The 15699-nt window shown below is 46.3% G+C and overlaps 1 protein-coding gene across 4 annotated transcripts in view; it reads left to right on the top strand.

Moving 5' to 3' along the window:
- The window catches only part of LOC142576183 (citron Rho-interacting kinase-like), a 158602-nt gene that overhangs the window by 56401 nt on the left and 86502 nt on the right, over positions 1-15699 (top strand). For all 4 annotated transcript variants that reach the window (XM_075686188.1, XM_075686191.1, XM_075686190.1 and 1 more), the window contains exons 12-16: positions 3834-3929; positions 10408-10662; positions 10987-11151; positions 13838-13942; positions 14616-14692. In XM_075686188.1, the coding sequence (XP_075542303.1) occupies positions 3834-3929; positions 10408-10662; positions 10987-11151; positions 13838-13942; positions 14616-14692 (698 nt within the window). The remainder of the gene's footprint in view (positions 1-3833; positions 3930-10407; positions 10663-10986; positions 11152-13837; positions 13943-14615; positions 14693-15699) is intronic.

Here is a 15699-nt window from a genome sequence, read left to right on the forward strand (position 1 = left end):
AAACTCTGAAGGCCTACCAGTAAACTTTTTAATGCAAAAGCATTATGTGCCCCATTTCACAAAAATCCAATAGCGGCTTGACCAAAACATGGTACTGAAAATGGCCGACGTCAGAAAGTGTAAAAACATTTAAATACTCAGATTGAGGTCGAGTTTCTCAGTGTCTTACTACACAACCCAGCATCGTGGCTTCTCAATATGCAAAAGCTCATGCAACACCTTTGATGGTAGTGGCTCACTGTCGTCATCGTTTTTTATCACGCGCTAATGATCCTTCAATATGAAAGGGCACTGCTGTGCTCTCATACCCATCTTTTGGCCAATCTCTCATAGTGGAGCCAGATACGCCGCAGGAAACAACAACAACAACAACAACAACAACGCCAAATTATCAGTGTATAAAGTAAGTGTACCACCGCCATCATGTCTCAAAAGGAAGGACGTAGAAGTTTACAATGTGCACGACGACATGCGGATGAAGACCTAAGCAAAAACATTTCACCAAAGTGACTACAATGCTTTCGCACTCCCACACGTAAGCAGTCTTAACTGTCTCTGCCAGAATTTGTAGCTGCCTTGGTGCTTGTACTCTGACCAGAGATGGCACATGTGCGTGCGTAAATTAAGGAACACGTTCTCCGTCCCGTAACAGTGGCACCTTGCACTGCTTGATATGCTTCACTGCATAACACTGCGAAATTGCAGTGAAGTTAACATTAACGGTGTTACATTATAGGGTCTTACGTGCCAAAACCACGATCTGATTATGAGGCAAACCATAGTGGGGGACTGCGGAAATTTGGACCATCTAGGTTTCTTTAACATGCACCTATATCTAAGTACACGGGTGTTTTTGCATTTCGCTCCCATCGAAATGCTTAGCAGCCCAACACCATAGCCACTAAGCAACCACGGCGAGTCAGCATTAAAGGCAAATACTGCCAAGTGAATCAGCAGTGTGTTTCATCAGTTTAAGCATGAAATGCTTTTAGCTCCGGTTGTCAGCGACCTTCAAGTGACCTTGATACAAAAGTCGGAGCCATTATTCGAGTACTCAAATGAGAACATTCGGGCAACTTGCGAGAACAAAACGAGATCATTTGCAGGACCAGTCAAAACTTCAGAAAATGTGGTCTCTGGCCCTCAACCCTTTGTACAGGACTGCATTACTTAGGCTCTTTACTTGCTCAAACAAGTCACAAAACATATTGCTTCAGAGTTCCTCCTAATGTTTGTTCACAATATCACTCAAGCTGCAACTTCTAGTATGCTGAAGTTTTATTTATCATTACTAATAGTGACGTTCAAGACACAGATAAAGGGCACCATACACTTCATTGTCATCTTTTGGCTCTGACACAGGGTTTCCTGTGCTCATTTAGACGCCAGTGGTCCGTGAGTTCTGTGTGGGTTTTGCGTCGCCTTGTGAGATGGCGCTGTGCTGTGTGGTGCCTCCTTCAGCCAGTTTTCTTCTTCTAGCTGGGCAGCATTTATGTGGACCCCAGTGCACAGTATGGCATGGTGCAGTTGTGGTGGTGGTGGTAAACTTTATTGAAAGGGAGAAGGGTAAAGGGGGACGTGGCTGAGGGATCGGGCTCAAGTAAGGCCCTGGGCCTGCTCGGCCTTCTGCGCCCAGTCCACCAGTTCAAGATGTCAGTTGACATCCCCGGAACTGAGCCAGGCTGTCCAGTCACTCTCGCTGCTGACGGGGGGATGAGAAAACGGGAGCGAGGTGCATTCACACATTATGTGTGAGTGTTCCTGTTTGTGAACAGAGCCTACATTGGTCACTTTCCTTGCCCCCTGTGATTTTGTTAATGTACTTTGAGTGTGGGTACGTGTGTGTCAGGAGTCGCCTAAACGCGACCGCTTGCGTTTTATCGAGCTGCTTGGCTGGTGGTGGGAGCGCGCGATGCCTCAAGCGATACCTATGGGCTATTTCATGATAAGTCTCGCAGGGTTCCTCGTGTCTCTCCTCCTCATTCACGCCTTCTGCATCCGCGGACGAGGCTCGGTGCGCGAGATGTCGAGCCAAACTGTGAGCTGTTGCGTTGCTGGGCACAGCCGTGAGAGCAGGGGTCCACACGAGGGTTTTCAAGCCACTTAGGGGGCGCCACGTGAGGCGTTAGAAAATTCTACCATGGACGAAATTGCCGATGGCCTGCTTGCTATCGCTGATGACGGCATTCGCTTCCGCATGCATGGCCATGACAATCGCAGTTTCCTCCACTTCCACCACTCGGCCAGCCGTGACTGTAGTGTGTTCTATCAATCCTTCGTTGTGATCCACTACCACCGCGGTCATGAGGTCGCCGCGAGGGTGTCTCGCTGTGTCTGTGTAGATCACTCCATCTTGCGGCCTGCCGACGGCCCTGATGGAACTCAGGGTCCACGTTGCAGGGTAGAGGCGGGGCATAAATATGCCCCCTGACCTTTCGCGGAATCGTCATGTACTCTGTAACCTCGGGGATGGCCTCGAGACTGAGCTTCCGGAGGACTGTGCGGCCAGCTGGGGTTAGCGTGATTCAATGTGGTTTGATAGGGTGTGCCGTTGCGAACATGCACTACACGCATTTTGAGATTGTGGCTAGTATTGTCTCCAACCAATTTGCTTTGCCAGTTGCCATTTCATGCTTACGCCTACTCTCGATCATGGGAGAGCCAACAACCTTTTTCTGCCATTCTTTAATTCGGCCAGTTTTGTCCATCCTGTCAGGGTCTAATTAATGGAAGTCAACTGTATATTGTGTCGTGGTATAATTTGGTCTTTTGATTGGCAGCGAGCTTGCCACTTCATGTGCCTGTGGTGGCAGTACGGTAGTGCTACATTTCCTTAACACTAATCGCATTATTCTTGACATTAATCGTGAGATGGGCTCTGTCAGGTTTTTTGTAGTTGTGGAACTCTTGCGCATTTACGTGTCTAAGTAAAACCTGAATTCGACTGAATATCTTTTTTTTCCCCCTTCATATGTACTGTTCCCCCTTTTCTGGAGGTCAGGTCAGTGAAGTTCAAGATGGGGAACTATGCTTGGTCTGGCAAGATGATGCCAGAGGGAACTGTTCTGTAAGCTCCAAGGGGATTATGATGTGTAAATCATAATCGGTGACATTCTAAAAATGCAGTAGTTTACAAATTGCTGCCCAAGTCGTAGAGGCTTTGTAGAGACCAGCCTGCCGATTACACTCGCTCATTTCTGCGAAGTCATCGTGGAAGCAGACTTTCAGTATCGGGCCACCCTTGGAAACTGTGTTATAGCCACAAGTGCAGGTGTGGTTAGGATTTCTTGTTGGAGCTTGTTCCGAATCATTACGTTGTTACCGAGTGTATTTGCTTAACTAAGTATGTGTTATAAATGTGCAGAGCGAGAGGACAAGGTAAAAGAGACATCACAGGAGTTCGTATCTTTTTTTTTGTGCTGCTTTGTGTCATGTTTAGGCATTATGTGTTCTTATAGCACATTGGGGAATGACATATCAAATAGCCCACTTGTCCAATTTGGCTACAGAGCTGAAGGACCAGTCAAGCCACTTGAAGCTGGTTCTGTTTGAAATCATTGAACTTGTTAGAACACTGCTGCTTTCTGCACTGACATGCTGTTCAAAGTATTGTTTCAGCCAAGGATGTAAAAGACTTGTTCATCATGTCTCTGTGTGCACTTGCCTTGCCTGCTTTTGCACAGAATTTTTCTAATTTATGCAGCAGTCATTTGTGTGTAGTTTATAAACAGAAGATTCCTGTCACTTGCTTTCACCTGTTGGTTTTGCTCACGAGTTAGGAGGGCTATGCATCTTATTTTCAGTATTTTTTTGCCTTCACTTCTTCATTGTAGGCTCTCTCGGAAGGCGTCCATTGCATGGAGGAGATGCAGAAGAAGCACAAGGCCAATGTGGACTCCATCGACGAGGTCCGCAAGGAAGTTGCCGAGGTCTGGAGCTGTTTTTGGGCGCGATCTGTTACATCTATTGGTTATTGTAGCAGTCATATTTTCTCTCACCGCAATTCAACAGGGAAAGCTCCAGCCATAGCGAGAGTTGCTGAATGCAGCACTTGGCCGTGTGACTTCTCTCAAGGTAGTGCATAACATGCTACACCGCAGCAAAGCAGAATACGCGTTATGGGCTCAGACTGGCTTTTGCTATTTTTCACAGCTGCATTCGTCCTCAATTCTCTCAGTATGCATACAGAGGAACTTGTTAAAAAGCAGGTGCACGGCCAACCACGGGTGGGACACGTGCATGTACAGTAAAAACCCTGCTAACTCAAAGCTGCATGCCTGAAAACTTCCTTGATTTATCCACGATAGAAGTGTTTTCCTGATCGTGATGGGTAACTCAGTATAGAACGATTTCTAAACGGTTCCGGCCTTGTAGTTCCAGAATCGCACGTGTGCAGGCGACACGGCGTAGTATTTTTCAATGGTTCCAACATCATGGTTTCGGAGTCACCCATACGCATGCGGTCATGAACGTGGTTAGATATATGATACATTTTCGGCGAACTTGAACAATACTTAAATGTAGTGTGGAAAAAAAAAAAAGAAAATGAGAGGAAATAAAAACTTTTTGCGCTTGCCAGGAATTCACTAGCAGCGTGTTCAAGGCGGTACACCAAACAACTCACGGTCTCGGCTGCCTGTCTCACACGTTGGAGAAGTCATTCCTAACGAGGTGGAACTGATATTGAACTGTGGCCCAAGACTGAGGCGCCAAATGAGAGAAGGATGCCTAGTCAGAGACCGTCGCTCAAAGGGCAAATCCTCAGAGTGGGGAGACGGACCGCTAACAATGGTGCTGAGCCGCTTGTAAGAAAGGCTTCCTTGGAAGCTGGCCTTTCTCTTTGGTTGGAAAGCTTCTACATGTCGCCTCCTTTAAGCTACAGCGCATGCGTCTGTGGTCGGGGGTTAGACATTGTTTGCACAGTTCGCGCGGGGTATCTATTGAAGTACTTATTACCGCCACCCTTGCAATACTTGTAATTTAACAGTTGCAAATGCACTTTAGTGTCCCTTTAATGTAAATTGTTTGTTTTTAGCTGACACTTGATCAATGACTTGGGTGACCTTCTGTATGTGTGCCCTGTTTAGTGGTAATATCTAGGCTTGTGCGAATAGTGCTTTTTTGGTTCGAACCGAATACTTCGAATAGTAACAAGTAAAGAAAAAAAAAGCAGCAATGGGCTAAGGTCTGGGATTTATTCAAGGAAAGTAAACAACTTGATTATTTACGAAAATCTACAAATTTTCGTGCAAAAGCACTAGCTGTTCCACATGGGTTTGAGGTGCTCCCTTCTGCAGCTTACAATGGCTGCTGCAGTCGAAAAAAGCCTTTCACTTCTTGTCTGGGTGGCTGGTATCGAAAGATACCTACGGGCAGCTGCAACCAGGGTTGGGTAAAGGTGGCTGCCCTTGCTTTTCCACCACACAAGGGGGTCTTCGGACCGGGTAAGAAGGGGGGCCTTCAAGTACCCAGGAACCTCATCCGAGATTGTACGGCTTGACTGATGACGTGCACGCGAACTGAAGTGTGTAAAAGCACTCCACACAGAGTCCCCTGATGGGTCTGCAGAGCAGGTGCTGTTCCCGCTTGTTGCTGTACCATGTTGATCGACTCGCACAGTCTCTTCTGCTGCCGTTGTAAGTAGAATGAACGCCCATTGCTTTGGGGGTCGTTCAGCATAACAGATATCTTTGTATCTTGGATCGACCAACATTGCCAATGCAGGAAGGCGTGACATCCTGATATCAGGGAACCTCGTCTTGATGCTACGCAAAAGGCTTGAGGCAAGCAATGCTCCCTCACCACCTTCGGAAACATGTTCAGCTAGAACCACCTTGGTACACTGCAACAGGGGAATGACTTGTGACAGCGTGGGATATCTGTCCCCAGACAGTTCAGTTGTGGCATGGTCAAGTGGCTTCAAGACTTGCACTGCTGCATTCATAAGTTTCCACTCACTTGGGTTCAAGTTTGGAACTGCATCAGATTCTGAAACTTCTACAGTGATGACCGTACGGAGCTTCACGAGCCTGGCCATCATGGCATGCTCACTGTTCCATCTCGTCGGGACGTCTTGTATAATCTCGAGACGGTCCAGCTGCATGTTTCTCTGAATTTCCTGAAGCCGTCCTCGGGCCTTGGCACTCTATTTGTATCTAGCCACAATCACTCTGGCCCTAGCACAGAGCTGCAAAATCCCTGGCACTTCTCTTTTGGCATCACTGACACACAGCTGAATGGTGTGTCCGAAACACTGCACACCATTCCAGGACGACCGCACTACTGCAGAAGTAAAGGTCCCTCCATTATCTGTAACGACGAAGATGGGCACAGTATCGTGGGCTTGAAATTCCCCCTCCTCGATGACACCTGCTATAAATAGCTCCAGGTTTTCTGCAGTGTGAGTCTGTCATCTCCGTGCAAGCCAATGCATGCATGTGTTGCACGAAGTCACTGTCCATGATGTGACGAGGTACACAAACGTAGCTGTCATTTGCCCATGATTTCCAACCATGAGTTGTGATTGAAAGCGACTCCACTCCGCTTGCAAAAATGTCCCCGAGCTTCTTTTTCACCTTCTCTTTGCTTGATGCGCAGAGGTCCGAAATAATGGCTCTCGAGAATGTTGTCCGAGACGGCACGGCATAATCCGATATAGCGAACTTCATCACCCGGTTCTTCGACAGTGTTGTAGGGGTGCATACCATGAGCTACGAAGTGAGCCATCATTTTTGTCATCTGTTGGGCTTTTGGGGCCGACACTTTCATTTTCGGCTTGAAACTGTCGGCTATGGATGGCTGTTGACCACTTGCCTTGCTTGACTCCTTGAGCTCGGATGGCCTTTCGCGTGAGTCCCACTTCTCTTGGTAGTCCTTGTGCAAGTCCGGGTGTCTCCTTAAATGCCTTGCTAGGGTTGTCGTACTTGTCGGGGTCTTCAGGACTGCCTTGCATTTAAGACATCGAGCTTCGGTTCCCGATGGAATCTTTACAAAAAGTTCCAAATCAGATTGCTGGCTGCATGCAAGTCCCCCTCCATGATGCTCTCTGGAGTGGCCCAAGGCAACTGAGATTAATCAAATACCGCCGCGGCAGACAGAGTCGCCCACTAAACGCAATAGACCACACCACCATGCCGACGAGATGCATTTTTGTAAGCCTTTGTTCTGAGTATAGTTCTGTTTTCCTGGCTTGGTTTGGATTGGGAAAAGTATTGCTGAATCCAAAACCGAAACTTAAGAAAAGTCCTTCTCCCTGCTGTGTGTGGCTATTCGTTCGAGCCGAATACTTTGATATTTCCGAATAACAAAATTTGAATTGAAGCGAATATTGAATAGCGCATTATTCGTTCAACTATTCGAAAATATCGAATATTCGCACAAGCCTAGTAATATCCAAGTGACTTAAAGGGACACTAAAGAGAAAAATGATTTCTTCTGCATCAGTAAATTACCTTTCTATGATGCCAAAAACACCACTCTTACCACGATAAGACGCTCGGTAAGCCAGAAAAATCGCAAGAATGAAAGATGGGTGGTGACGCCTCCTTGAAGTTCCTGCACCTGGTCGCTGTGACGTCACGGATTTTGATGGCATCTTCTATGGCGTACTTAAGTATATGGCAGTACAGGTTGACTAAATTGTATTCTAAAGGAACCAAATATTAAACATGGCAAGTTTTGGGAACCTCTACTCAGCCAACGCGGCCCAAATGCGAAAACATACTTTGGAATCCCTGACGTCACACTGACGTACAGGCATCAGGGTTTCGACGCGAAATTCAGATACTGATCCTTCGACCTTCATTTTCTAATCTAATAATCCAACTCTTATTTTGAAATGACTGCCTGCAGAGTTCTCAAACAACGCTTGGTTAGTCTAAACTGATTTATTGTTTCGCTTTAGTGTCCCTTTAAAGAGGGGTGCACTGTGATCTGTTGACTTAGAAAACGTTACAACTCTTATTGCGTGTTTGTGTAATTGCCTAAAGAGCTTTAGATGGCCAGAATAGGTGGCTCCTTAGGATTCAATACAATAGACTAGGTGAGCCAGTCATCCGAGCATGATCGCTTCCAGACATCCAAAAAAACTAATGCTGCTACTTCCTGCACAGTAATGAATTTCATACCAATTCACTTCGCAAACTGAAACTGGCCTTTGGAAGATTACAATTGTCGCGTCTTTAGCAGACGCCCTCGAGTGACACGGCATTTGTGCCTCGCGTGAGCACGAAGCAAGCATCCTTAGCAAGCCGCCATCTCGCTGAAACGCTGTGGGGCCTGCATGCTGGTTTTGTTTGAGCGTGCCTGGTCAAGAATGCTGATCATCTTGCCCAAGGTCACGATTAATGCGCTTTGACCACATTGATGCGTCGCAGACAGTGGCCTAAATGGAGAGGGGAAAAAAGAGAAGACCGACTCCCAGCTCACCGCTGCCGAGTGAGACCTCAACAATGTGGCCACGAGCAGCCAAGCAAGTGCACGCCAGCGGTGATAGATAGAAAGAAGGGTGAAAAATAGGCGGCGAGCGCAGCCATGCGCGGCATCTGGCTCGACTAGCGAGCTGCCGCTAGGCGAAAAGTGAATTCAAGTGACGCTGCTGATGCTGTGACATTGTCGTTTTCCCGGTATTTTTGAAGTTGATTTTGAGATGTCCAAAGTCCTGTGCAAAAGCTTTTCAAGATAAAATGTGAAGAACATGTGGATTAAAACCAGAGCCAGAAAAAAAAAACACTTCGACTTTACCAATATTTCAAGACATAAGAATTGCAGTTAACGAAAGTTTACTGTACGTGCATGGGCCTGCAAACGTCTATAACGTCTATTTAAATGTCTATTAAAGGCTTAATACCTTAAAAGTTATGATTAAACACTGAACAAGATATCTTTTTATAAGGGCTAACTTCTTTCTCTCCCGCGGCCACGTGATGTCACAAATAAGTCGTGCCGTGTGCTCTGCGGGGCAACACACCTGACGCACCACTTGCTTCAGTCACTTGGCAACTTAGCAAGATAGCCTGCCAAGATAGCACAGGGGTTCTGGTATGCTGTGCTGCAAGCAGATGTAATTCAGTGGTGGGTTCAGTGCCCATGGAGTGCTGGCTTTGCTGCACAACCCAAGTCACCTCAGCTGCATGTGCTACATGCTGTAGCAAACTATACCCTTCGTCCTCATCATGTGGCACTATACGTGGTCAGTTGCTCGTTTCGACTCGGGCGGGAAGATCCCTCTCCCAAAAATATGTTGCTCCCTGCCAACAAACAAGATTCTCAGCAGGCAGGAGGAATGGACTACTGCCAACTTCTGCCACGAACATTCGAAAAATTATGGTGGCTGGTTCTAGTGCAGCACGTCAAAAATGCACTGGGACGGGAGCTCAGAGTCTGGCAAAGAGGCCTTGACGAGGGCCGTAATTCCTTTGGAGCTAATAAATGCTATTTCCTCATCCCCTTCTGCTGCTCAAGTTTATTGAATGCAGGCAGTATGCATGGTGACCACAATGTAGGCATTGTACACTAGCTTGGAGCAGTGGGAAAGGGTGAATCAGGGCAAAGGTGCACCAAGCTGTAGCACTGGCTGGTCAGCTGTATGACAATGACACTGATGCTGCACAACAACTGTGAAGGAGGGCCTGAGCAGACTTAAAAAGGAAATCTGAGCAGAAACCACCAGAGAGTTTTTTGTGAAGGTCAAGCGATAGCTTCTCTCTAAATCTGCTGAGATAAGCTGCTGGGGCACTTATTGGCTTGCTATATTGGTTAATGTGATGAGGCATGTGGGTGCTGTGACATGTGGACATGTCTGAGTGCTCTCAACGGGCAGTCTTCAGCTTCGCCATGTGACATGAAGGACACCACGATGCATTAATTTTCCCTGCACACATGTTTATACCATCAGATGTGATTTCACCAGCATCTTAGGAAGCGTTGCACATGCTGCAAATTGCTCTTGCTTTCTTTTTTGATCCTGCATTCATCCAGTGCTCCAGCACAGCCGTCATGTTCGACAGACATGTGAACAACGTGTGATATGCGCAGAGTGCCAGTTTTTCACTGCCCGAAGCGAGCTGCAGGTGTTCAGGGCAGCATATATACAAATACATCTGTCACATGGCACCGATGCCATGAGTGTGACTAGAGTGTCCATATAATTGCTATTGCAATAAAAACTGGATTTACAGTCATAGCAATGGCCCTGTGTATGGTATTCAATCTTCATTTGGTCATTGAGATGGGCTAAAAAGATAGCTTGCTTAGGGAACTTACTTTTGCTGAAGTGCACCTCCCTCTGGTGTATCGGAAGTGCACTGTGGCCGTTGTCACAGGCTGCGCTGTTTTATTGATTTTACTTACAAGCTGCATGCCCACAAAACAACCGAGAGTGCAAATGTGTTGCCCACATTTGTGCAGGCGGTGTCCAAGCAGCAGCAGGCTGAAGAAGCCCTGTCAGTGTGCCGTGATGACTGCTCCCGACACCAGGCCACAGTGGACACTCTGGAGAAGGAGGTGGCCTTCCTCAAGGGGCAGGTGTCTGCGTCCATAGACAAGACTGCTGCCGCCAGCACCACTGCTGCCACCTGTGCCCGGTGCGCCGCATCGCTGGCCGAGGTCAAGCGCCTCAGCGAGGAGAACGCCAAGTTACACCGCGAGGCAACCGAACTGCGGGTGAGAGCGTGAGCCAGTTGGGAAGTGAACACTCGCACTTTGCATGCCTAGAGACCGATTTGCCACAATTTTCAGGGCTGAGCGGTTGCACCAGACGAATGAATATTGCACAATTGAAGAGATGTTGGATAATAGTTGTACTCAGTCTTGTAGATTGCTCTGCTTTATAGATAGAGGACTCATCTTTTCTTTTTTTAATTTATTTGAGAAATGTAGCTTCCTAGTACAGCTCAACGTATTATTGTTATTTTTGCTTTATTGGCCCCTGCAGGAAAATCCCAGTAAACTATTTTACTTCCCTCACTCCTTACATTTTGATTTCAGTCCCAGCACCAGCGGCTCCTGGTGGCCTGGGAGTCCCAACGGAGGCAGGACAGCCAGCTGCAGAGCGATGCCAACGGTCTGCACTCGGTTGTGGCACGCCTCGAAGGTGTCGTAAGCACTGTGGAAGCCTCCTGCACAGAGAGCGCAACTGCTGCACCACAGCAGGTGTGTCCAGTTTGATGTTTACTTATGAAAAACAAGAGTTTTTGTCACTGTCTTTCCTCCTCTTTCCTTGTTTTCCTTCAGCCTTAAAGGGGTACTGAAAGGAAATGTTAAGTCAGGCTAGATTAAAAGCTTAGGCTTCTTTAATAGTACATTCATCATTCGAAATGAACATATAGCTTTTGTAAGCGAGAAAATAAAAAAAATGAAAATAGAGTGAAGCCACCTGTTGTAGACTATGGTGGTACCTCTTGCATGTGGTGTCGGCACTTCTGATTCACAGAGAGGGCATCGCTTACTCTGCTTACAACCACTGAGCCAGCAAACTCCGTCGCTTGCTCTGGCTGCAGAGGCTCAAGGGGCCATATTTCGTATCCTGAACCCGAACAGAACCGCAGATCGACTCACGCAAGCAGAACACTTGTAGCCCCCAAGCAGCAAGTTTCGTATACAGAGCTCAATAAAGAGTTTTAAAAAGACAATAGCAGCATAGAGGGAGGTCACGTGGAGATGACTTCAACTCCTCCGTCTTGACGCGGGCGGTTCAAACCAAGGTGCGGCAGTGGGACTTGTGGGAAAGTGATATACGAGTGAGTGAGCAGTGGGAAAAGGATATATTGGCACACAGGAAACGATGATAGACCTCTCGATGAATACTCTATCGAACTAGCTTGACTTAATATTTTCCTTTAGTGGTGCTTTTTAAGATGGTACAGTTAACTTCCATTCCTTTGATGCTGACAGGACTGACGACAGTGATTGAATTATCACATGGCTCAACATAAACAAGATGCATGAATAACACCAAAACACACCGTGGATAAAGTCCGTAGTATTTGTCTGATACTATAACTTGCCTCCAAGTAAAATGCTCGCCCACTTTCTGTGTTTCCAAAGTAGAAAAGTAGCATAGAAATGACATTAAAGATCCTAAACAAAATAGCAGTCTAACGTGCACCCGATTTTTTGGCAATAAAAATGGGTAAGGGATAATGTAATACAGTGGCGGGCGGTTCATTAAAGTCAGCTTCGCCGCAACACTCGAGTGCAATGCGGGCAAGTTTACAAGAAGGCTTGAAGGCAGTTTTTATTTTGTTGTGGTAGCACTGCGCAGGCAATTTTCGGCCCAGTTTTCTTGTGAAAAAGATGTGCATTAGTCACGTAAATATCTTGATCAAACATTGTGAGTTACAATTATTGCTTGAAAATCCTCCTAGGGCAGGCCGATAACAGGTGTTTTCGACAGGAGAACATTTTTTATGCGTGTTCAGTGCATTCACCGTCTTTCTCAAGCTATGTTGAGACAGACGCTTCCACTAAAGAGGTCGCTATTGAGGTCACCATCGGGTCGGGTGCGTGCATGCTGAATGGTCAAGTTGGAATTATCTGGCAAAGGCCAATTTTCGCAGGGTGTGAGACCAGGCTAGTTGGTACACCCTACTTCAGTTCATTCTAGTTCGTCGGGCTTTTGCGCTTGTCCTTGTCGCCTTTTTAGTGTCCCGTGCCCACTCTTGCGCTAGTCACTTCAGCCAATTTTGGGATTAAAATAACCAAAGTTTGGGCCTATAGATATGTACGGGTGACAGCTGGGATCTTCGGTCAAGATCATATTGACAAAACAATCAAGTTAACCTGAGTAAAATTAATGGAAGTCTACTGTACTGCACATTCATTATATAGGTAAGGTTATTCTTAAAATTAATGCTGAAATAACGCTGAAATATTTGCCAAACAAAAGGCACTTTTTCTGACTTCCTTTATCAAGAAGAACCCACTGTGGTGGCGTAGTGGCTTTGGTATTGCGTTGCTAAGCTCAAGGGCGTGGGGTCAAATTCTGGTTAAGGTGGCCGCATTTTGATGGGAGCGAAATACAAGAACGGCCGTGCACAATGCGTTGGGTGTGCACTAAATAACCCCAGGTAGCCAAAATTCATCCGGAGTTTCCCACGTGCCTCATAATGAAATCATGGTTGTGGCACCAAAAGTAGCACAATTTAGTTATTAATTTTTTGTTTCAAGAGGAATTGAAATATCATTGCAAACCTTGCAACACAAAAAGCTGCTTTTTTCTTTTATTTTATTGCAATAGGAATTATATGGACATTCCAGGCGGATTCATGCCGTCAGCATCGCCGTAATATTCAGTGTAAAGTCCAAGGGCGATAACATCGTCGGCACGTGCTGCATGCTGTATGTGTGAGTGAAAGTGTGCGAGGGTGAACCAAAGATGACGGCTCAATCTTCTCGCGCCCGCAGTGCAGGAAAGCGGGGAGGAAGTGTGCCGTCTTCCATCACGCGCGAGGCTCTGGGGGGGGGGGGGGGGAGAAGGAGAAGGAGGAGGAGGAGGAGAGTTTCTACTTCAGTGGCTGCTGCATATGGGTTGGCGGTGTGTGGCCGTGCGGTCCTTATATTGAAAGCAATCTGCGATGGAGACAACCGCTAATAGCTTCATGTATGCTGTGTTTTCGCCACCTAGTTAGCTTTTGAAGTGAGAGGCAGTACGGCGGTCAACTTGCTTGCTGCTGCTGCTGCAGTTCCTCACTCCAGTGTTTCGGAGTGAAGTACTATCCGTACTTCGTATAGCTGTCTACTAATTTGCTATCACAACCAATGCTTCGCCCTTTGCCGAAATTGCGACTTTTTTTTTTTTCAATTGTTTCTTTCTCTCATGTAGTACATGCTCTCCCAGGTTCTTGTCAAGCAAGCCGAAGAGCTCGAATCTTTACGCAAGAAGACCTCCGCACTGGAAGAAGTCAACACCCGCTACATGCAAGAGATTGAGAAGTTGAATGCTGTAAGTTTGTGCTTCCCGACTGCTACTGTACGTTTTTAGAGTTCAAGTTGTGACGAAATCAAGTACAAATTTGTGTCTCATTAGTCCATATGCAAAGCAGGTACAAAGCATTCTCAAATAAACTGAAGCTCAAGCTTTGTGCGTGAATGACAATGTAGTTGTAATGTTTAAACATGTTAAAATAAGCCAACTTGCTAATAAATGCATTTGCATATAATTATTCGATATTCGATTCAATATTTGATGCTAAGTATTTGTATTCAATTCATATTAGAAAATTTTGATATTTGCACACCCCTATTTAAAAGTGCTGTTAAATTGGGCTCATGACAGTCTTGTTAGATGATACAGTTTATCGTGTGCAGCTCAGAAAACTCATCTTCCTTGTGAACATTCATTTGTTTCCGTGCACTATGATGCTATGGTGCATGTTTTTGTGCAATTATTATATGGGACCATTCTTACTCATCTTTGCCTCTCTTAAGTAGCATTCTAGGCAAGATTTTCCAGTGCAGAAATGATGCGCGCACTCAAGCACGCATGCACAAAATTGGAAAAATAAATAAATGTAAAACATACATAGAAAGCTTTATTGATGCTAACAACGATACTTTGGACTTTGAAGCCCCTTTGTATGACTGAGTGCTCCCTTGATGGTTTTCCCTCCATATAGGAAGTCCAGGAGCTGACCAAGAAACCTGAAATCTCCGCTCCCCCAAATGCTGAAGTGAATGGTGTCAAGACAGCTACGTAAGCATTTTGTTCACATGTCTAGAGAAGCTGAGACCATAGTTCCCTCGGCATACAAAGCTGTTCTCTGCTTTGCCAGGGGGTTTTCTTCCTTCCTATTCTCTTTAGTTTTTGTCACAATTTCTAAAAAGCTATACACCTCAGGCAACTTATAGCATAACCGTTTATAGTGCAAGACTGAACACAATGCGGTCTTTTCTGACTCCCGTTTATCCTCCCGTGGGACTCAATGTATATGCATGCTGCTTATAGTAGAGCCACGCAAGACAAGATAGAGGTAATAATGTGATTGCCGGAAGATCCTGCTATCAAGCGAGGCAGTGAGCGTGCTTCTCAACGAGGTGAACTGGTCAAGGGGAGAGCAATGAATGCGACGTGGAGAAGGAGGAGGAGATGCAGAGAGCGAATGAACAAGGAACAGAGAAAAAGAAGAAAGAATGCGGTGGCAGCATGTTAGTTTTGTAGGTACGCGGGAATTGCCTAGGTGATGAAGTCTTGCTCCGATTGCTTGTCAGCGGCGTGCGTTCACACAAAATGCATGCATATTGTCGGTCTCTGGCCCACCAGCTTGGGTGCGGGAAGTAAATATAGTCGGCAGCTAAAATTTTCAGATGCGGATTGGGTCTCAAAAATGTCTTAATTATCGGACATGCCAGAAAAACGAGTTTCAATGGTAAAGTCTATCACCGCAGAAAAATCAGTCAAGGCTGCATGTGCATTTCACTTTCACCAATTGCGTTGTGTGAAGTGCAGATACCGCGTGGGCAACCTGACTCCACGACACTGTCAGTTCAAACTGTGCTCGGCAAATTCACCAGTTCGGAATGTTGTCCACACGCGAGCCTTTGTGGTTCCTAGCAGTACACCAGCATAAAAACTTTAGCTATATGCATTCACGGTAGTTGCCTGCTGATCATCTGCAAACCCTGCTTCACGCTCGCTGCCATCAGTTCAGCCTGTGCACTTTATCTCATGCCAGATCTTCGTGTATTCATATACGGGTACAA

The sequence above is a fragment of the Dermacentor variabilis genome, chromosome 3 (assembly GCF_050947875.1).
Source record: "Dermacentor variabilis isolate Ectoservices chromosome 3, ASM5094787v1, whole genome shotgun sequence".
In the NCBI taxonomy this organism is placed as follows: domain Eukaryota; kingdom Metazoa; phylum Arthropoda; class Arachnida; order Ixodida; family Ixodidae; genus Dermacentor; species Dermacentor variabilis.